Source organism: Labrus mixtus, chromosome 3, assembly GCF_963584025.1.
Source record: "Labrus mixtus chromosome 3, fLabMix1.1, whole genome shotgun sequence".
Lineage (NCBI taxonomy): Eukaryota > Metazoa > Chordata > Actinopteri > Labriformes > Labridae > Labrus > Labrus mixtus.
In genome coordinates this window covers 18,528,772-18,552,095 of record NC_083614.1, presented here as the reverse complement: position 1 = coordinate 18,552,095, position 23,324 = coordinate 18,528,772, and the positions used below count along the sequence as shown (strand labels likewise).

The following is a 23,324-nucleotide window of genomic DNA, read 5'->3' as shown; positions in this document are numbered from 1 at the left end:
TATCTGTCACAGACCATAAGAGACTTTACTCCTAAACCTCAACTCCAGATCACTTCCTGACCGGTGTCCTGTGTTTAAAAAAACAAGATTGGATTTAATCTGGTCGAGTGACACCCAGATAACTTTTTTTTATTAAGGATATTTTTTTTTTCTGAAAAACAAAACAACACTTTTTAATAATATGGGAAAAGAAAATTTGAGCTTTTTGACTGTTTGGATATTTTTGGGAAAAATCTTTGCAACTTTTTCTTCTGACCCTGAACTCACCACAACTGCTGGTTTTGGTAAGACTTTACTATTAGCAATAACTTGTGAAAACATGTTTGGCTTGATATTATCTTCATGATTCATCTGTTGCTCTCATGAAGTCAACACGCAGGTTAATTAGTGCATGCTGTTTCGCACTGACCGGGAGTAACCCTGAGAAGTGCTTTCAGTCTGAAGGTCTGCAGGTCTGCATCCCATTTCATACCATTCATGTCCATGTGTGCATGAAGAAAAGCCGCTGCTACATGTCTTTTGTCTAAAAAGAGGGACACATGTGCAGAGAAGAACACAGTGTTTCACATTAAAACTAAGGTCTATTAATTCGGTTTTTAAAATAATTCAAAACAAATCTAGAATAATGTTTAATGAGAAAGACTTTATCTCCTTTTCTTGACGTTACTCCAATTAAAAGCATTGTACTTATTCGATTTTAAAAGAATGTTTAGGCAGCAAATCCGGCTCACTAAATCAAATCAAAATAGTTTACATGTGTACATTCTACTTTTTTCCCGCAGTCATAGGCTTTTTACACTTTACAGAACTGAATGAAAGATTACCTACCAGACAATTCTTATTTTGAGCTTTTATTCAGTTTAATGCAGGCAGAATTAAGAAGCAGACAAAAGGGGGCGACACTGCCATGCTTTATACCCTGATTGGTTGACCCACAGTTTAGAGGAGAAAAGATGTTTCTTTATATTATAGAGAAAAAGGAGAAAATATTTCATATTTTGTATTGAACCTTTTCTATCTTATAATGATTATTTGCTCTCCTTCAAGTAGAATTTTGAATCAGACAGACTGTGCATGCACAAACTCTACATTTTTATCACCCCATTATAATCTGATAATCTCTTTGTGTGTTTGTTGTTGCAGTAAACAGCACAGTCACTGCTACTCCGCTGTCCACCACCACCGAATGGATCACAGACTACAGTGACATCCAGTCCAAGTTCTCCCTGCGCACTGCAGACATCCCAGATGAAGACATGTGCTACATTGTGGCTGGCCAGCCTGAAACCATCGGAGACTGTGAATTCAACTCAGAAACACAGACCTTCATTCTGATACACGGCTGGACGGTACGTCAGACTGAAAGCAAAACTCTCAACTTTATGTTTTACCATAGAATATCCGTTAAAAACACAGGTAGTTTATAGAAACTTGTTATGAAAGCCTTAATTTCTCAGTTAAATTTCTTTGTGTCAGTGCAGAAAATCTTCCTTTAACTTCTCTTGCTCTCAGATACAGTACATATAAAGTGAAATTATACATTACACATACAAGTTTTGACCAAATATAACAACTACAGTCTGATCATTAGTGTTAAGCCAAGCCCTAATTAAAAAGCCATGCAGTATACTGAGATAAATGAAGCGTGAAACAGCCTGAGAGCAGAGAGTTATCTCTGCGAAAATAACTTACAGCTCCTCTTTTAATGTGATTTAGAGCCGCTCATGAAACAAGATTTGACCTCTGGCTTCTCTCCAGAACACAGAATGCGGGTTAAGACCAGCATCAATCACATCATACTCCAACTGACCTCACAATGTGTGTGAACTTGTGTGTTTTATAGGTAACAGGGATGTTCGAGAGCTGGGTTCCCAAGCTGGTGTCTGCTCTCTACGGTCGTGAGCCCACTGCCAACGTGATCGTGGTGGACTGGCTGACCCGTGCCAGCCAGCACTACCCCACCTCTGCAGCCTACACCAAACTAGTGGGCCGTGACATCGCCAAGTTTGTCAACTGGATGCAAGTGAGTGTTTACCCTGAACACACAGTAAGCCAGTTGACAGCTGCCTTACAGCTGGATCAGATTTGGCCATTTGGCCTACTGCTTTCTGGACAACCGTATTATCACTGCATTCTGTGTTAATCTGCCAGCTAAGAAAAAAATCAGTGAATCTGAATCTGTGACAAATTTGCTTCTGATGATGTCATGTTTTTTGAACCCAGCGTGGCTGCTGTGGATTTAGTTGCCTGCTGGTTATGATTTTAACGCTTTTCAAGGTGTTTTATGATGGTGTTAGTGGCTTCTGTTCTGACACTCACTGTTTAGTGGAGCTCTGTCTTTGTTCGAGCAACTTCAAGGCAAGATGGTACATAGGCATGATAGGCATTTTTTTTTTACATGACTTCAAAGTTTAAAAATTGCAAACATTTTGCCAAACATACACTAATACAAATGATCACATTTCTTGGATTAAATTCCAAACTCTGATAACATATGACCAGAGCTAGAGCTCTGACTGGTACAGCCTAATATTAGTTTAATCTCTCCATCAAGTCTGCAGGATTCACTTAAGAACGCTTTAAGGCTCACCCATTGTCTGTCTTTCAGAAAGAGCTGCAGCTGCCATGGGAGAGGATTCATCTGCTGGGTTACAGTTTGGGAGCACATGCGGCTGGAGTTGCAGGAGACCTCACCGACCATAAAATCAGCAGGATTACAGGTGAGAATTCATCATCAGCTTTTTACCTTGCATGCAAAATTATATAAATGGAAATAGTTCAAAAATTGGTTGTGTCTGTGAAAAATTGGAAACACCTTAAGTTTTAGCATAAAAACACTCAGTTTAAACATATAAAGGAACATGAATATTGGCTGTAGAACAATTTTTGATTTTCTTCAAAGTGAATTATTCATTTGTTAGTATAATGTGTTAAAGACTCCTGACAAATCCATTGATAACTAGTTACCATCATGTGTCATTGTTTTATCTATGGTATTCTAAGGTATTTAAGCTTTGCTTGACACTTTTTGTATCCAAAATCCATTTTCAGACAATCAATTGAATGCATACACATGCATACTGTAATGTAATGTGTGGACTCTATCTGTCAGTAAAGAAAATCTAATCATTCTGGCATTTAAGGTCCATGTTGTATATATGCATGTCAGCGCAAGATAACTAGTCCAATACTCTTATTAATAATTTATAATGCACAATCTCTGTGACCTGCTTAGAACAGTGATATGTTTATTGGATTCTGCTGTTATAAGAACCACAGTCCCTCCTTCACATGTTTCTGAGGATTTGCCAATTACCCATCCTCCTTCTTTTTTCCAGGTCTGGATCCGGCTGGTCCTACCTTCGAGCACGCAGACAACCAAAACACCCTGTCCCGAGACGACGCCCAGTTTGTGGATGTCCTGCACACCAACACCAGGGGCTCCCCAGACCGCAGCATCGGTATCCAGAGATCTGTGGGCCACATCGATATTTACCCCAATGGAGGAACTTTCCAGCCGGGCTGTGACATCCAGAATACCTTACTGGGAATTGCATCTGCAGGCCTAAAGGGCCTCCAAAGTATGTACCTTCAATACTTTAATTCCTTCCTTACCCTAATTCTGCTTGAGGTCATGTTTAGGGTTAGGTTAACATCTGTAAATGTAGTGGAGTTTTCATTTGATGACCTGCTTTCAGACCTTCTCATTGACATGCAACTGCCCTTATTATTAGACTCAAATGGCTCAGACCTACTGGTGGCAATCTTGTCCATCTCTGTGTACCATAAATCCACAACCCTGCCCACAGTTAAGTGAAAGATTTGCAACAACAATGTTCTTGCAAGTCATTAAAATGGACTTGTGTAATTTCACTTCATAAAAGCTTTCAGGGCCGTAAATTAAATACGATGTCATGTTGTCATAACAGACCATAGATCGTTACAGAGGGTCACAGCTGTGTTTCGTCTGGTGTAAAGATGAAAGTCTTGTTTGATGTCTTGCTCCCTCCCTCAGCTGTTGTTTTAACAGCGCGAGGGAGAACCAAGTTAGAAATGCCATCTGGGATGGCATTTAGTCTGACATGACCAGGATCATAAAATCACCACACAGGGGATATGTTTCTTTGTCGAATGATGTCATCTTAGAGTGGCTTAGCATTTTTTTTTTGTTTTGACAGTTTCTGTATTCTAATCCCTGCAGATATGGACCAGCTTGTAAAATGTTCCCACGAGCGCTCCATCCACCTGTTCATCGACTCCCTGCTCAACACGCAGCAGCAGAGCATGGCTTACCGATGCACCTCCAAAGAGGCCTTTAACAAGGGACTGTGTCTGAGCTGCAGGAAGAACCGCTGCAACAAACTCGGATACAACATCAACAAGGTCCGCATGACCCGCAGCCCCAAGATGTACCTCAAGACACGTGATATGATGCCCTACAAAGGTATAAAAAAAAGCATTTGTTGATGTTGTTTTTGTCTTTTTGCAATTCAAGAAAAATGTTGAACTGTAAAAAGTGTCCACATGGGTTTATGTACTTAAGCAGGGATTAGCGAAAGTGGAGAAAATTCTTGCACATTCCTCGAGTTGCATTAATTAAGAGTCTGTTGTGAATGGAATTGATGGAAGTGAAAAGGAGAAGAGGTCACATGTGTTTTAGTTGCGTGAGGTACGTTAAGGTAATGCAACACCTCTGCATGTGTAATGGAAAAGTTTATTTAAGAATGACTATTTGGCACAAGTCATCTTTGTGAATGATGCTCATATGTAAGAGATGCAAACATGTCTTGTCAAATAGTTATACCCAGTAGTAATGAGCATGTCTGAAGGAAGCCAAACAAGATTAAGCACAAATCTGTGTTTCAGTGCAGCACCGTAACAATCACGTGAAGACAGAGACAGATGGTGTGTAACTAACTCTAAGTAGCAGAGATCTGTTGTTGGAGCATTACAAGTAGTGTGAGTGTGTCTCTAAAGTGCAAAAACGGTCTTTTCCTCTTGTAGTGTTTCACTATCAGGTGAAGGCGCATTTCTTCAGCAAGGACCCACTGAGCTTCACAGAGCAGCCAATGAAGATTTCTCTTTTTGGAACCCACGGAGAGAAGGAGGACATTCCCTTCGTCCTGTAAGTAAAATTAAAGAGTACAACTTTTAAACACATCAGAATTTAAAAAAACCCCCCAAAAAACAGACGCACATGTACAAAAGAAAACAGATGGTCAGCAACAGTGTTTGCATTTACCCTGACACTGAAGTATGAGTATGTAGGCTGCTGCTGACATCATGCACATGCATGAACACAGAACACAGATGCCTTTACTGCTTCCAATCTGAGCAACAGACCTTTGATGTTTGCTCTTCTGTTCACTCTACAGGCCGGTCTTGAACAGTAACACCACTTTGTCCTTCCTCATCACCACTGATGTGGACATTGGAGAACTAATGATCGTGAAGCTGCGCTGGGAGAAAGACGCTATCTTAAGCTGGACAGACTTTTGGAGTAGCAGCCAGTTCCACCTCCGGAAACTGCGCATCAAATCTGGGGAGTACCAGTCCAAGTAAGTTATTAGAGCTCACTAAAACACAGGGTAATGAGGAAACTTCTAGCATAGATACCATGCCTTTTATGTTGTTCAGACTTATTATTTCTCATAGTCATTTTATATAGAATTTAGGTTTTAAACATTTCCCCTGTATGATTTCAGGGTGATCTTCAGTGCAAAGGAGGAAGAGTTTGCCTACCTCGTCAGAGGAGGAGACGGTGGAATCTTTGTTAAGTCAAAGGAGGACATACAGAGCCGTAAAGAGAAACAGTAAGTTAAGAAGAACTCTTTATGCATTAGATCCTTTTTTCAAAAATCTTCCCAAAATGTACTTATTAACATTTACATCCAACAAAATACAATTTACATTTGACTTTTAACACTTGACTGATTACAATGACACCCTTAATCAACGACTCTCCTGTCAGCCTTGTTATATATTGTCAGAGACAAATTCTCTTCTGTTTACTGATGTCTTCTCTTCTTTCCAGGATGCACAAACTGAAAATGCAAGGCAGCTCATTTGGGCAGAATGATCCTTGAAAATTGCACTGTAAACACCCACCTTCCCATCGTGCACATCATTCATCTCTACATTCATAAGCCAAAGATTGAGAGCACGCAGAAACACTGAGAACATCTTTGCAAGTAGCTGGACTTTTACAGAATGCTTCTGATTTTCTTTTTCTGCTGTGCCGCATCACTTCAGCTCCCAGTGCTTCCAGCACAACCTCATCCACAGAGCTGGAAACCAGTTGGCGAAGCAGCTCTCTCCTCTCTCTCTCTCTTTAAAAAACTGTGTTGCTGAAAAAAGTTACTGATGTTCTTATGTGCTCAAATATGACAAACCTTTACTATTCTTTCCTGCATATCTTTGTAATCATATGTGCACGCTTTTGTAGACCATGTACTGTTCATAGTGATTTTGATGTACTTTGTGTTGGTGTGTTCTGTTTGCCTATGTGAACTTGGATTATTGTTCATGTATAAATGATTCAGAGTGAAAGGCACAATTTAGGCACATCCTATTGTTTTTCCTTTTATCTTTTAAATGTACACAATGATCGTTCATCCTTTATTTTTTGTCATTACCTAACTACTAATAGTCAACAATCAACAGGGACCAAAGAAGTATTAACTATGTACTGAACACAGAATAACAGCAGTCTTTGTAAATACCTATTTTAATCAGTATTATATACATATATATATTTTTATTTGAATATGAGTTGTTGATATTGGATCTCTTGAAGCCTTGCTTCTTCTTCGATTGTGTTTTGGTTATTGTGTCACTGGTCACTTTAGAAGTCTCTCTGTCCCTTGAAGACATTCAGATGTTGAGGTCAATAAGATTGGGATAAATAAGCATGTCATAGTTTTGGTCTTTTCTTTTGAGAAAATGAACTTTGGTCACTTTTTAAAGTCCAGTTATATCTAGGTGCTCCCTTTTCACTTCTTAATTGGGTCAACAGTGTCTTCCTTGCAAACAGTTTACATCACCGACTCAGACAACAACATGCCCTTATTTTGAAAGGTCACACATTGCTGAATAACTCTGGGTAAACTTGCAGGTGATTTGTGCTGAACTGGCCTACATGATAGCCATATTACAGCTCAAGAATACTTCTTATTGTATTTATTAAATGTACATTTATATATTTGTATATTAAGCTGTAATATATATTTCTGCAGGCTTCCGTTTTTATCTGTATTTTCTTTTTTTTTATAAATGATGCATTTTGTGATTTTATGCACGAGGCTTTGGAAGGATCAATCAAATTTGTCTCCTGGCCAGCTGTTAAGTGCATTTACTTTTATTAACTGAAATGCAGTGCACTGTTTAAATGAAGAGCCCAAGATTTAATAAAGAGATAATGCACATATTTCTATAAACCTGACTGCTCAAGTTGCTTTTCAATAATAATTAAACAATAATATAAATAAATTGTCAAATTATTGTGGACCTGCATTAGGCATTAAGTTGCACTGCCTTGAAATTTGACAAACATTAAGGGGTATTTATGATTCATATTTGGGGGAATTTGAACATCTAAAATACTGAAGATGACCTCCATTAAATTAATAAAAACACTCTTAATGCCTAAAACACATAATCACACACAGCTCTCTTGGGATATCATCACCAAATTGTATTAATTGTTAACACAACGACTGTGGCTTGTCCTAGTGTCATTGCTGAACCTAAGCAGAAGATGAAGATGGTAAAGGTACACACAATCTTTACTCAAGATAAAGAACAGATACTCTGATAGAAGAAGAAGAAGTGATTACATTTCTTGACTGAAGAAAAAAATAAAAAAGTACATACAAACTTTTTTTTCAGCATAAAAAGTTAGATATTTTTGTTAAGGTCTAAGTGAAAAGTTGTCAGAAAAATTAATATTCAAGAACATTTCAGATATCTCAGAACTCTGCTTAAGTACAGTAATTGTACTTTATTTTAAATGGAATGGTAAATGGACTTGAGCTGATATAGCGCTTTTCTAGTCTTCCGACTACTCAAAGCGCTCTTACACTGTATGTCACACCCACTCATTCACACACTGATGGTAGTGATCACTATGTAGTATCATCCATCAGAAGTAACTAATCCCATTCATACACTGCCAATGAAGCCAAGGGAGCAATTCAGGGTTAAGTGTCTTGCCCAAGGACACAACAGACATGATGCTCAGCTGGGAATTGAACCCTTGACCTTCTGGTTGAGAGGTGACGACTCTATCAACTGAGCCACAGCCGCCCTAGTGTTGTGAGTATTATCAGTGTTTTTTTTGTTATCTGATCTCATCCTCTACACACAACTGAGTGCAAATGCTGACTATGACGTATAAAATGAAATGTGGTGACTTTTGTTCTAGAGCGTCTCAACTTCTGGTGCAAAATCAAAATAAGATTTATAAATGCAAGCTACTGGTTTAAGGTTTGCTAAATTTAAATACAAACAGCTCACTGTTGTGCTAGCTAGTTGGTTTTCATTAGCATGTAGGGAGACAGTTCAATATGTTTTCTATGTTTTAAGGCAGAGGATTAAATAGCAGAAATAAAAAAAAAGTCCAACAAAAAGTCCAACAAACATAATGCATGATATACATACATCACACCATACACATTAACATATTGGGGGGAGGGGGGGTAACATTCATAACAGTATATTATCTCATAATGCTATTAGTGTGTCCTTGACTGAAACCAGTCTTGACCACATTTGAGTACTCCTGTCCATTTGTAAACAAAGTGAGGAGGTTATTTTTTCCATAACATGAATTTAATTAACTATATCCGCCTACTTCTCTGTTGTGGTGGGGCAGGGTCATGGTTGATCCTCTGGCACGGCGGCCCCTGGCCTTGTAGACAGGAGTTTAATCTCCTGTTATTCCGGGCTGGCTGCAGCAATTTTATGTTGACTGAAAATTATTGTAAAACCATGTCTTCTGTTGCTTAGGTTCTGTCTGATTCAGGCATAACTGTAGAAATCCCTTAGTTTTGGTGAGAGGGGGTCTGAAACGTTTCATTTTATTCCTTTTACATTTCTTCAACTCAGCATATTCAGCGTGTTGTTTGATGATAGTAGATGGGTAACTGTGGTCAACAACAAGCGGGCGGCGTTGTAGAGGAGATCCTCTCTTCTTTTACTCTGTAGCTTGCTAACTTGGCAATGATGGATCAGGGCTTTGCCTGTGGGTTGGCGGATTTTGGCGCCAGCGCCCTATGTGCTAGTTCGATCTTAAGTTCCATATCCTGTTGAAAATATAGGGAATCTCTTTGGTGGTTTTCCAGGAAGCTGGAGATATTATCACCCTTTGATTCTTCGGGTATGCCATAGATTCCGATATTATACATGCGAGGTAACATTACTAAAGAAGGTCTTCCTTCTTTGTCAAGCAGCTTAGCCTTAGCCTGACGCAGTGTAAGCTGTTAAACACCGTGGCTGCAGCCTACAGTGCTGATTCTGCTTCTTCAATCCAATTATTTATCAGGTTTTACATTTCAGGAAAAAATGTAAATCATTAAACAATGATCAAACCAGACACTGATTAATGATCAGCATTATATAAACTTTATTGACAAGATGAAGAAGTGTTTCTTACTGACAGTTTTCCAGACTCCCACTCTCAGATTCTAATTGTCTTCATAATACCTTTTTTTATTTTAAAACCTGAAATTAACATACTTTTTGCTTGATGGAAAATCAGACAAGTGACAAGTGTTCGTAGTCTGTTTAGTGGTCAGTTGTGTCCATTTAGTGACTGTTGCTGTTTGCTGATGTTGATCACTGTGGTCACAATGGAAACATTACCTCGTGACTTTGTTGAGGTTCGTTGAAAGTGTTGTTGAGGCCACGAAATGACTTTGAAAACCTGTTCAGCAGCCTGCACAGACGTCTCCGCCTCTGACCTGCAGACTGGCTGTGCAGATCATCAGGGAGTTAAACAAGAAGAAATCTGTGCTTCAGCTCGAGGCAATCAAAAGATGGTAGGAAGTTTGAAGGCAATATCAATATGACACTTAACCAGAAAATGCAATATTCTGTGAGTAATGTTTTTGGTCATCAACCAAATAAATCATTGTGTAAATCTGGTCATGTGATAATGTGTTTAACTTGGGATAAGCTCAGGAATCTAACCTAAGAGTAAGACAGTAAGTTGGCAAACTCTTTTGAGTTGTCCAACATATCACTTCTGTGATCATCTGGCATTAGAGTCACTCTCCTATTCGTCACCACTCAACTACAAGGAAGCACAGCTGAGGCTGACAGGAATGTCATAAGCTTTGTAGGTATTTCTTGTTCAACTACTGTTTTTTTGTCAGAGGCATAGCCAGCGGACTACCAGTCAGTTTGGATCAGCAACAACAAGTCATGGATAATGTGAAAGAGCCAAGGCACTAGCATAGCTAAACATAAAACTAGTCCTGTAAACACTTAATAGGTTTATACATTTTAGCATTTGATATTTCATTTTAACAGCTTCGATTACTTCATGAGATATATTAAATGTTTTAAAAACATGTCCAGGGGCTTAGCTATGTTGTAGTGGTCCTATATGACAGGTCAATCATTTGCATGATGCAAATGCATTTATCCAAAGAGTTTTAATCCATAACAATGGAACGGAAACACATTTTAATTGAGCAGGAGTAAAGCTCTTTACTAGACTGAATTATGATGTTTACAGACTTGTTCATCTTGTGTTTACATTTGGACGACAAGTCAGTCATTTAATCCTCATGTTGTTCCATTGATTAGTCATTGTGGAACTGTCAGACCGCTTGCTCTTAATTGGTTTCAATGTCTTTGGTTTGTTGTAGAAAGTGTTACCATGCTTGTGAACTTTATTGTTCAATTGACCTTCACATCAACAGACTTGTAACTTTTCAACCATCACACAATCGGCTCCCTGCCCAGTGTATCTTGGCATCTCTTCTTGGAGTTTTGGGCAACAAATCAGCTGCTGTGAAGCCTGAATGTTAGCACATAATCCCCAGTTGGCCTGTAACAACATATTTGCCCAGTTAGTTAATAAGGTGCTCTATGCAGGAGTTGAAAGATCAGAGGGTTAAAGAGATAGGAACTAATCTATAAGGCAGCGTGGGAAAGTTAGCTTCATTGCAAACCACAATACAAGGACTTTACAGATTGTAGGCTGTGAGGCACACTCATCAACACTTTTTTATTCATAGTACTGTTAGCTGCATAGAAAGCTTGACGAAACTCCACCTCCTCCTGTTGTACAAAAGTGAAGTGAAATTCCCCCAGTGACAGGCGCTGGCATATTGCACTGGTGACGACATTTGAAGCCAGTGTTGCAAAGTATATTCTGCCATGGTTTTGATATCCCACCTCTTTAGCTTATACTCAGCACTTTGAATTGCCTTGTTGTTGAAATGTGCTATATAAATAAACTTGCCTTGCCTTGCCTATACTAAAACAAACATTTCACTTACTGAAACGTTACGTTAGGTATCCTCTTATTGTCCCTTCTGTGCTCTGCCTATCCGGTTCACACAGCACACATTTGTAGACAGAACTGCCAATCATGGCATTTCGCCATTTTGTTAGCATCAAATAACTAATCAAAACAATTCTCAACAAAATCACCATAAATCAGCATTGTAACATCTAAGACAGAAACATGTTCAAGTCTGCATGACTGTCAGGGAGGATTTGCATCTTAACAGTAGTCAAACTGACATCCTCCACAAGTAAAAAGTTAAATACATGTGTCTTGGGTCTTACATATTCAGCTTTAATCAGTAGCCAGCTACACTTGTTAAAACGCCTTTTAACAGTGCTTGCTGATCTTTAATCCTTAACAGCAATAACTCAGTCTGTAGGGACTTGGGTTGGGAAACAGAGAGTCACTGGTTCAAGGCTTAGGGTTAAAGTGTCTGGAAACTTTTCTAGTTGCTGGAGAGGTGCCAGTTCACTTCTGAGCACTTCCGAGCTGCCCTTAAGCATTGCACCAAACCAATTTCCCAATAACACAATGTTAAAGTAATTTCCCCTTGTGGGATTAATGTATATATGTATCCTTATCATAAGTGACGACCTCGTCTTTGGTCATGGTAACGGGCTATATACAGTATATATCATTATCTTGAGTTCTGAAAGCTCGCTTTCTTCAGATGAAGAAATCCAAGAATCAAAAATATTTTAACCCATGTTGTGAGTATTAGCATTCACCATATGGCTCAAGCTCAAGCATCTGAAATTTGCGCGTGGTAACAAAAATCTTTTACATTAAGAGTAGTCAATACATATTTTAAATACCCAAACTTGATATTTTTTCCTTTTGAATATCTAGGACAGGGGTCTCCAACAGGTAGCTCAGGAGCTACTGGTAGCTCGCGGGCAGGTTTTCAGTAACTCGCCTATAGGTTGACCAACTGTGTTAAAAATAAAAATAAAAATCTGACGACGGTAAATGCAACTCTTCCCACTATTCATATATTTGGCCCATAAAAACAAGTATGAAGTACTAATGTTTTCTTGGACATTGATGTGAAATTAAGATTATTGATAAGCATTGGTTTATTGCAATTTCACACGTCTACAAACAGTGGCTTAATTCAGCTGAGCTATGTAAATAAATGCAAGCGATTTGATGCAAGTAGCCCTTGGCCACTTTCATTTTTTGAAAGTAGCTCTCAGATGAAAAAAGGTGGGAGACCCCTGATCTAGGATATAAGAATATTCGCGATACTCAACCCGAGGCTCTCGAGCCACATGTGGCTCATTTGCGACTAGTTGTGGCTCTTTTATGTCGTACTTGGAGAAAAAAATCCAAAGTAATTATTTAAAAAAGGGAAACATTGTCAGCAGAAATTATTCTTTGCAAGTCATGGCACTGTGTTTCCCACACATATTTTAGGAAATAAAGAGGTTTTTTGATTGTTGCTCTTGCAGAAATATTTTTTGGTCAATGTAGCTCCTAAGTCTAACAAGGCTGAGTACCACTGATCTAGATATTAAAATTAATCTCAATGAATTATTTTAAAGGAAAGGACAGTGGAGTGGGATATCAGGACGAGAGAGTGGGGAATGACATGCATGCAGTAAAACCCCTTCACCATCAGGCAGGTATAAGGGAAATTCCCTCCCAACCCTGTAGCCTGCAACTCCATGTGTGAAGAAGTGGTTTATTAATGCCAGACACATGGGCGCTGCATAAACAAAACCTGATGAACTGACTCAAGGAATGTTACCTGAATGGATAATGGCCTATAGCTTCATTAGCTGCTACTAGCATGAAACAGCTGAGTCATCTACCCAGTTGTTAGCAGAGATGCTCTGATTAGTTTTCAACTATTTTATTTTTACAAGCCATTCATCGTGAGTGGAAAAGTTTATAGAGTGCAAAGTTAAATTAATTTGGGGCTCTTATAAATGCATAATTATGGGAACTTTTTGTAAAATAATAAAAAGAGAGACTGTTCGTCACCTTCAGCAAAGTAAAAAGTGACGCTTCTTGATGCTGTTGTTTTTCTCCTCTTTATTCTCTCTTACCTGCTCCCTGATGCAATGACAACAGCAGATCAGTAAAGGGGAGACCCAAGTGTCCTTAGGAGGCCCCTTGTTGCATCCAGCCAAGCTACCTGCTTCATCGAATGTGTGGTAGAGACAAACATGTAGCCAAACCAATGACTGTTTAATTAGTCCTGTTTGGAAACACTGATGACCTGAATCTCCTAAACTCTAAATATTAACCACAGATTAAACCAGGGGCATCAAGGTGGCCTACTGATTTTTTTGGATGATATGGACAACCTCAAACTTACTTTAAACATGCTAAATTATTGTCAATATTTCTTGTCTCTTTTTCCTACATTTTAGTTTCGTTATCATAATAATGATTTGCTTAGAATGCACTGACAGTATTTAAGATAACATGCAGACCTATATGCATTATGTTCTGCATGAGTTTAAGGTTTTGTTGTGCAATTAAGTAATAGGCTACTTTTCACTTAAAACATGAAATGAGTTGACTTTTGTATATAGTCAAGATCATGGCAATGAAGCCTATAGAGTAATAATTTAACCAATTATCCACCAGGCTTTTGTTGAATCAAACTGTCCAAAACAATCAGTCCAACATGCAATGTCAGTGTAATTAAATCCTCATGTTTGGCCTTTAGTAGCCTATAGAAACACAAAGTCAATAAAGTTAGAACATTTAAAGTCCATTTTTAATGGTTTAAATAAGAGGTTTCCTGGTCAGCCACGGTGGTAAAGCAGTCTAATGATTTACTTTACACAGAGATTTCCATTCCCCGCCCGGGGGTCAGCAGCCAATGGCTTGTCAGAAGAGCTATTTAAGAAGCGGACAATTCAAGGAGACTCAGATATCAGCGCTCTGCGCGCAACAGGACGCACCGAAATCACTCCGAGGAGGAATATACTCTTCTATTTGAGTCAGTTCATTATTTGAGACGTTTTCTCTCAAAGTAAAAAGCTGTGAAAGAAATGAAAGCGTGGCGAGTTCGGTTTCTGTACTTTCTGGTGTTGAACGCTGCTGTGCAATATGTGACGTCCCTGGAAGAAGAGCTCGCCAATTCTATTTCTGGTGAGTTGACAGTTTACGCTTCATCCTCATTGACTTCAGCGCTCATCGCCACACCTTTTCTTTTTTTGTGGGAACTGGAGGATTTGGGCGGGTATAAACGTGCCTACACTCACGGTGGAATGTTTCTTTTGTTGTTAATTTGTGCGCAGTGTTTCTGTTGTGTATGAGCCGGATGTGTGTGTAGTTTGGATTCTGATAATAACATTAACGTCTATGAGAAGCAGGGAACCACGTGTCTTTGACTATACTTGTCTTTGTTTTGGCAAATGCCCAACTTCTACTCTCTAATACTGGCCATAAGAGGCCTAGTGGTTAACACTTACTGAATAATCAATATGAATGTGTTTTTTTTTATGATTTATTAACATAATATGGCCCCTAAACTGCTTCAAGCCCTTTGCAATGTAAGCCTTGTAACTATCTGTGCAGTTCCTTCATCCATCTCCCCACCCCCAACTCTGTAAACCAGCACTACCCCCAACTGAGTTGAGTCAGCTGACTGCGTCAGAACCTCTGAAACTTTTGGCAGATTATAGTGGGTGAGATGGCAGGAACAAAGCGAGGGAAAACGCTCTGGTTTCTATGGAGCTCGGTCTGACCAAGTGAACCCCTGTAACCTTGGAGGATTTATCTCGGCTAAGGTGGAAGCTCATTTTCGGAGGGGCCTCAAGGGGCCCATGCTTATTGACCAGTTACTCAGTTAGCTGGTGAGGCTCCTTGGACATCCCATGCAGAACATTAGATCAGATTTACACATCTGATACAAACACCAGCTACAGCAAAGGAATTCCTCCTGTGATACAAAAACATACATATTTCACCTTCTCTTTTTTCAGGTAGCTTCCTCGACCCTCTGAGGGACCTGTTTGACCCTAAGGATGACAAAAATCAAACTACTGCCAAATTCTCCCTCCGTAAACCATCCCATCCTGACGATGACCTGTGCTACATTTTTCCTGGTAACCCTGACTCCCTGACTGCCTGCACCTTCAACAGCACCTCCAAAACCTTTCTAGTGATCCATGGATGGACGGTGAGCTGGAGACACTTAAGCCTGTTGTGACAGGCCCACTGTTATTAAAACGCCAGAGGCCTTTTTTTCACTTTACTTTGCTAAAAAAAACACCTGTGACTAGTCGTGCGTCAATATAGCATCACCAAATGTAGGTGCCTCAAAGTCTGGCCATTTCACAACTTTCTTCACAAGCAAAAAGTTGTATGAACTACTGCATGAGAAATGATCAATAATACAGGGCTACAATGTCCCCAATATGGAAATTGTTACTGAGCATCCTAGAAGTGCAATTCATGTTTTAAGTTTTATTTTTGTAATTAAGTTCAATGTGTTGACTGTTATTCCAACAGGTTAGCGGCTTGTTTGAAAGCTGGGTGGCTAAGCTTGTGTCAGCGCTGTATGAGAGAGAGCAGACGGCTAACGTGATCGTGGTGGACTGGCTCTACTCGGCACAGAACCACTATGGGGTGGCAGCTCAGAACACCAAAGCAGTGGGACAGGAGGTCGCTCGCTTCATCGACTGGATCGAGGTGAGTCAGATAAAAAAAAAATGTACTGGTTTCTCTCCAGTTTTTCACTACGTCTTTACTTAAAGTAAACCTAAGGTTTATTATTGACATTGCCTTAAAGTGATTTTTACAACGCAAGGGCAGTAAAGAGGGAAACTAACTAATTTATAAAAATGCTTAAAAACTGAATTCACAATCCAGTGTGTTCCTCTTACCAATAAGCCAATACATGTGATACTGAAAAAAACACTGTCAAGTTTCTCATAAAATCAAACCCATTTCAAGTTATTAAAGTGACAATCAGTAACTTGTGGACCCTCTCCTTATTGTAATCTACTACTTTTCTGAGACAGTAAAAGACTAGTTACCACAGATGTAATGTAAGGAGACAGTTGAATGTAATCATCAGTAACTTTGTAACAGGTTGTGCCACAAAACTCCCTGGAATCAGTTTTGTTTTTACAGCTGTGACAGTACAATCACAGCTTGTACTGTCACATCAAGTTACCAAATCCAGGAAGCTTTTGTCTCACTTTTTTGTACTTTAAAGGAAACAACCAATATGCCTCTTGAGAACCTCCACCTGATCGGCTACAGCCTTGGGGCTCATGTGGCAGGATTTGCTGGAAGCCATGCAACCAATAAAGTTGGAAGAATAACTGGTAAACTAAACAGAATATCCAGACATATAACATATGAAGATTGAGTAAAACTCTAGTTCATTTTGAGTTGATTGGTATAGTCATAGCTATCTCTGTATGCAGGCCTGGACCCAGCCGGTCCTGACTTTGAGGGGGAGCATGCCCACGGGCGTCTCTCCCCAGATGACGCTGACTTTGTGGACGTGCTCCACACCTTTACACGGGGCACGCTGGGTTTCAGCATCGGGATCCAGCAGCCTGTCGGCCATGTTGACATTTACCCCAATGGAGGCAGCTACCAGCCGGGATGTAACCTCAGGGGAGCCTTGAAGAAGATCGCTAACCTTGGGATTTTTGGTGAGTTAAACCAATCATTGGGCAATTAATTTACCTTTGCAAAGAGATTATAATGCACATTTTGGCAATTATAATTTAAAGCAAATAAAGAACATTGTTCCGTATCCTAACTGCAGCTTCTTGTTGCACAATGAGCTCTGAAAACAAATAGAAGCCCCCAAAAGGGCTGAAACAAAAATGTAATTTCAGTCATTTTGGCTCACTAGGTTTATAGATATCTTCAATTTGTTTTAAGTATGTTTGATGTGTTAAATTAAATATATTACCCGCTATCTTCCCATCCAGCTATCACAGACGCAGTGAAATGTGAACACGAGCGCTCCATCCACCTCTTCATCGACTCGCTGCTGAACGAGCAGGAAGCAGGAAAGGCATACAGATGCAGCAACAGCGACACATTCAATCGTGGCATGTGTCTCAGTTGTCGAAAAAGCCGCTGCAACACGGTCGGCTACGACATCAGCAAGGTCCGCAGGGCACGCAACGTTCAGATGTTCACTAACACGCGAGCCTCCATGCCTTTCAGAGGTGAGTGAACAGAGAAATGTTCCAATAGCTACATTTGATCTGATAATAATGTTGAAAGCTGTTCGTAACAGCACATGACCTTTTGCTCTACAGTTTACCACTATCAGCTGAAGATCCACTTCCTCAGTAACGTTAACCGTTCAGAGATGGAGCCCTCGCTCACTGTCTCGCTGTACGGGACGAAAGCAGAGGCCGACAACCTGGAGCTGAAACTGTAAGTGGCTCTTTTAAGAACCTTTATAAAAGTGAATTACACCACTGTGACTTGCATCTTACAAGTTTTACAAGTTGTTTTGCAACAGTCGCGCAGCATGAAGTAGACACCATAAACAGCTATGTAACCTCAGACTTGGCAGTTAGTTAATGCTTTTGTGGTTATTTCGTGGTTTGTAGTGCAGCGTTTATGAGGCTATGTTAAGTTTCTCTGTGTGTACAAGTCGAACACTTACACTTCTATTTGTGTCTGGCAGAAAGGAGAAAATCGCAACAAATAAGACACATTCCTTCCTCCTGGCAACGGAGAAAGATATCGGAGATCTCTTGATGCTGAAGTTTAAATGGGAGGAGACAAACGGGTGGTCAGCCTCCAACATGTTGAAGATGGCTTCTTCTTTGTGGTCGGGTGACTCAGAAAACACTGACGTAAAGGTTCACAAAATCCGCATCAGAGCTGGAGAGACTCAAAAGAAGTAAGTTGCAGTATAATAGGACTTGTAAAAACTCACATAGAGCCAAAAGAATACGAGAAGAGAGACAAAGAAATGATTGCACACTATTTTAGAAGGATCTGTTTTTCAGGAATAGGAGCAGTAGTAATAGAATAAAATGTCCTGTCAGTATATCCTTGCCATAGACAAAGCTACGTGGGTCGATAAAGTTCTCGTGCTTATCAATGTGTTGACTTTTTTTTCAGGATGGTGTTCTGTGTAAAAGACACTAAAGCTCAGGACTTGAGGTCACAAGAGGTCACATTTGTAAAATGTAAGGATTCATGGAGGTCAAACTCAAAAAGATCTACAAAAAGGTAAGACACCCTCCGAAATTTCCCCAGTGACTTTTTACTTTTCTGTTAGTGCTCATAAATAAGATAAACGCTTCTTTGTCTGTAGAATCACTCTGGAGAACCACTGACCTTCAAGACGAACATCCTTCGATCCATTTGAGCACTTAGAAAATAACTTATACACTTGTAACTTATTTTATCTCACAATAACACAAAAGTCATGAAAGAATGTTCATTATTTAAAACAATGTCTATGTGAATACTGTAAAAAAAAATGTAAAGAGCTGTTGTTTTTTCTACGACACTTAACTGTAACTTCCTAGTTGTACAAAAAAAAGTAAATGTTATCTTCTTTTGTTCATATTTTGTGTCCAAAGAAAGGAATACTGTTTTTGCTCCATTCAGAGCCTCACATACTAAGAGGAATGAGTGACATTTACCTGAATGGTTTTACAGGTATTGAAGTCCCATCGTGTAAAATACCTTATGTCACAATTCATAGTTAGAGCAATTACTATGAAGGTAAACGTTCTCCTGGAGGTCAAAAAAAGAGTTAGACATGGTGGTAAATATGAATTTCCTTAATTGCTATTTGCATTGGGGTTCCATTTATTTCCCTGTGTCATTTTTAACAGAGCATTCACCGCTGTGGCTCTCAGCACTGTATGTGACTGTGGGATCTGTACCACTGTGCCTTAGCTTAGTCTGAAGTAAGCTGCTGCAATCAGAGCTTAACTCCATGTGCCTTGCTGCTGTTGTGCACATTTTTGTATTTTTAGTGTTGTTGTCTTTCTTTGTAACTTTTACTGAAACATCTCAACTTGTAAATGTTGTTCGAAACACTTTTGCATCTTTTTATTCTTTTTACGGCTACACCACTGCAACACGACATGTTACTTGGAGGCTGTTACCTCAAAGAATTGTCCAACATTTTGTCGACCATGGCTCTATTAAAATGGCTGAAATAAACGTGGTGCATGTGTGAGGAGAATGGTTTATATCAATGTTAGCATTTTGTTGCACTGTCTATCTCAAGTCCTTCTTAGCTGCAGTTTTCTGTGCATGTGGCTTTTTGAGTCTCGACGAATGCTCATTAATCCATAATTACATTTCCAGTTTTGTTAGCAGTGTCTCAACCTTGGCTCTTGAGAGATCGGTACTGTAATCATTGTGACTTCATTTCCACCTATTTAAAAAGGTGTGGACTTGTTTTGTTTTTTTTGCACTGAAAACAGGCGAAGAGAATGCTTAACAGTGTTACCTGTACAGTAATGTAAATACTAAAATACAGATGACTGATGTAATACTATGGAACACTGTTAGTCTGTAACCTTTGTACATATTTGTGAATATTCACTGTACTGTATACATTTCTCTATTAAACCAAAATGAGAGAACATCCTGAGTGTAACTTATACTTTATTTTTCCTGACCATGAAATCTGATTACAAATTGTTTTTTATCCTCAATCCTAAAAATGTGCCGTCATTATCAATAATTAGCTCAAGGTTTTTTTTTAAATTCATGGCTGATGCACCTACTGTATCTGTCATTTGGAGTACATTTGTATTCTTTTTAATTAACCTTTTAAATGTAATTCTCTTATGAAATATAGAATCTTTTAACATTTAATTTAATTGAAGTTTTTTATTTCAAACGTTTAAAAAAGAGATGACAAACATGTTAACTGTCCCTTTATTTATTTTTTAAAAGTCAGCATCTTTGTACTTTGTTAACAATATAAATAACAACAAAGAAGTTGAGGCCAAATGTCATTTCAAGAGAATGCCCAATTTTCTACTTGTCATCTCACTCTCCTGTGACGTTATTGAAGTTGACCAAGTATCTCGAGGATGGAAAACTGGATGGGCATCAAGGCTGAAATTAACACTTAGGTTCAGATATATCAGCAAGGACACTAAAGGGTAAAACAAGGGAGATGAATCTGTTCCAGACAGAGTGCTATAAATCTCTGTAGGTGCATGTTGCTATGTGGCCTCACAACTCGTAGCAACAGCAACCTTTTCCACAATAGATGAATCACAGTTAACCCTGACCGGTTGATGAAATGGGCACAGACAAGTCACACCAAGAAATGCGATGACAGATGCATAGTGACGTGCAAAGATATCAGCTAACAAGCAGAGTGAGAGGCAATGAGCAGGTGTGAGTGTCTTAAAAAAGTCATACACAGATGACACGCTGGTTTACATGTGGAGCAAAGTTCACTGAGCTCTTCTTTGATGTTTCCTTGACTCTTCAATATGATTGAATTATAGATTAATGATTCCTTACAAAAAATTATTCACCAACAGGATGATATTCAAATTCCTAGAGGTGACAGGGATCAAAAGCCAGAGGTCAGTCAAAGTTCAGAGTTCAGAGTGCGGCCGCAGAGGCAGACTGTGCAGCCCATGACTCCGGACACAGTCAGGATGGCCAGCAGGATGGCCCACCAATGAGCCTGCAGAGGAGAGATACAGCTAGTAAGCAACTATAATCAGTACTGACAAAGACACAGCTGTTCGTTTTAAAGCACTGTTGACTTCATTTCGTGGGTGGTTGTTGTTAATTAAAATCATTTTTATTGGCCAACCCGTTATAGTGAACCAGGAAATCTTTTTTAATTTTTTTTTTAAATATAGCTCTTCTTTCTTTAGCTTTCTTTTTGTGGTGACTGGAATAAGGTTATAGCAGTGAAAATATCATATAAGCCAACCCATGACCCGATCCAGAACAGGTTATAACTTTGAAACTCTGGACATGTGAAAATGAGTCGGCAACAAATGTAGGTCTACGATGAAATAACGGTATAATATGTATAATATAATATACACGAATAATAATGGTTCCTGAATTTGGGGGTCATTTCTGTCTTGTGAAACGGATGGAAAATCAGTGAGGTGCTCTTCAGCCCATTCCTGATTCTCCATGCTGTCAGGAAGATCTAAACCTCAAAGGAAGCTAAGAGCTGGAACATTGAAGACAGCTGAATGTCACACTGAGCTGAGGATGTGACCTCATTGCATAGTTACAAAGACCACGTCCATACTTACAGGTTAATAATGTAAAAATAACTAAATTGCTTTATTTAAAAAGTAAATACTTGATAACTTTACTAAGATGTGTGTGTTTACTTAAATGACCTCACAAAATGAATACACTGTGCTGTGTTCAATAAAACCATAAATTACTGTATGACAGTCAAGTAGTTAAAGAGAGGAAAACAAATATTCTAAGTTTTTTTAAAAAGTGATCTGATCCCCACTTTGTTCGTTTTTATCTACAATTATATATTTTTTAAAAAAAATCACCTTCATCCACTCTGCTAAGTCATCAAAGTCATCCAAATTCAGAAAGGAGTTTTTCAGTCTTGCTATGGGACCATCTGCATCCAGCAAACGACAAACTTGGAATTTGTCACAGTATCCCTGGTTCCCTGAGCACGGAGCCCCACCAACCAAGGGCAACATCTTTTTCTGGAAGTGACGGGACAGCACGGAGGAGGTAGTGCTGGCACAGGTCCCAGGCTTATCTGCCATTGATTCAGAGAAAATCACATTAAAATGACCAGAGAACATATTATATGGCTACTAAAACCTGCTCTGTTATAGTTTTTTATTTTTTAATTGTATGACTGTGTGTCCCCTCAGGACCTTATGTTATGCTCTGTTATGCCAACCATTATGTCAGATGTTGTGATAGTTTCTAGGATGTCTAATGGAAAACATCATTGTACGAAGGTGACCCCTGTACAAATTGACACAGGCTGACATGATGGGACACAAAGTGTAAACACATTCCTCCCCTGTGTAGGACCCATGAACAGTGGTTACCAGGCTGCTGGCAGCACATGTGGCATTTGTCCTTCATGGAGTCACCCGGACAGTCACACTGATGTAGGTTGTGCTTCACACACAGGGACTCAGCACAGACCTGCACCGAAAAGCACAGAAGACAATTTAGAGAAGACACATGAAGAAAAAAAGAAATCAGGAAATAAAAAACATGGAAAGTAAAGGGATACAAAAACAAAAGGGCACACCAACAACAGGTTAAGTCAAGTGTTAAGCTATTACTAATGAGTAATAATAAGTACAAAAAAAATAATTGGTGCTTCCTTATCCCTACTAATATAAGTATTTGTTTTATATTTCACTGACTTGTTGCAAAATAAATTCTGCAAACTTTAAAGAGATCTCTGGTTTTGTGGTGCTAAAGTTAAACAAATTGTATGATTACCTTATTATTCATTCAGATTCTTTAGAGCACTTATTAGAAAGTTTAAGTTTGAATCTAAAGCCAATGCTTTGAACACCGTGAGTAATGTGTGTCACAATGAAAAGGATGAATACAAGTAACTGAGTCTCTTAAAGAACTAACTCTGAATCAACGTTTGATTTTGACTTTGTTTATGCCAAACAAGGAGTCTGTTCCCCCTTTCCTGAGAAGTATTTGAGAATTCCTCGAAGGAGACAATGTGGGTTAACAGTTCGTTGAGATTTTTATGATTCATTTGAATACCTAAACCAAAACTCCCCTTCAGTATTTGGACCAATGTTCCTTGGTTATCACATTCCCATGTCCCCCCCCCCAAGTCCTTTCCAGTTGTTATGTTCTATGTTCTTGGATAAGCTGTCAGAGG

The 23,324-nt window shown here is 39.1% G+C and overlaps 3 protein-coding genes across 3 annotated transcripts in view; 2 read left to right on the top strand and 1 right to left on the bottom strand.

The window, feature by feature from the left end:
* The first annotated feature begins 2 nt into the window (after window positions 1–2).
* lpla (lipoprotein lipase a) lies at window positions 3–7,436 on the top strand. Its single transcript, XM_061033538.1, has 10 exons — window positions 3–284; window positions 1,144–1,349; window positions 1,844–2,023; window positions 2,609–2,720; window positions 3,339–3,581; window positions 4,202–4,444; window positions 5,005–5,125; window positions 5,376–5,558; window positions 5,706–5,813; window positions 6,035–7,436. The coding sequence occupies exons 1-10, from the start codon at window positions 182–184 to the stop codon at window positions 6,084–6,086; spliced, it is 1,551 nt and encodes a 516-aa protein (XP_060889521.1). The 5' UTR covers window positions 3–181; the 3' UTR covers window positions 6,087–7,436.
* A 6,958-nt stretch (window positions 7,437–14,394) lies between these two features.
* LOC132963183 (lipoprotein lipase) lies at window positions 14,395–20,078 on the top strand. The gene is made up of 10 exons (XM_061033512.1): window positions 14,395–14,626; window positions 15,463–15,659; window positions 15,992–16,171; window positions 16,701–16,812; window positions 16,915–17,148; window positions 17,434–17,676; window positions 17,770–17,890; window positions 18,147–18,365; window positions 18,590–18,700; window positions 18,786–20,078. Exons 1-10 carry the CDS (start codon window positions 14,527–14,529, stop codon window positions 18,805–18,807), a joined length of 1,539 nt encoding a protein of 512 aa, XP_060889495.1. The 5' UTR covers window positions 14,395–14,526; the 3' UTR covers window positions 18,808–20,078.
* Window positions 20,079–20,362: 284 nt separating this feature from the next.
* The window catches only part of si:ch1073-396h14.1 (disintegrin and metalloproteinase domain-containing protein 10), a 28,314-nt gene continuing 25,352 nt past the window's right edge, over window positions 20,363–23,324 (bottom strand). Inside the window, exons 13-15 of the mRNA XM_061033511.1 lie at window positions 22,516–22,615; window positions 21,994–22,214; window positions 20,363–21,143 (exon numbers count right to left, since the gene is read on the bottom strand). Of these exons, the coding sequence (XP_060889494.1) occupies window positions 21,045–21,143; window positions 21,994–22,214; window positions 22,516–22,615 (420 nt within the window). The 3' untranslated portion in view covers window positions 20,363–21,044. The remainder of the gene's footprint in view (window positions 21,144–21,993; window positions 22,215–22,515; window positions 22,616–23,324) is intronic.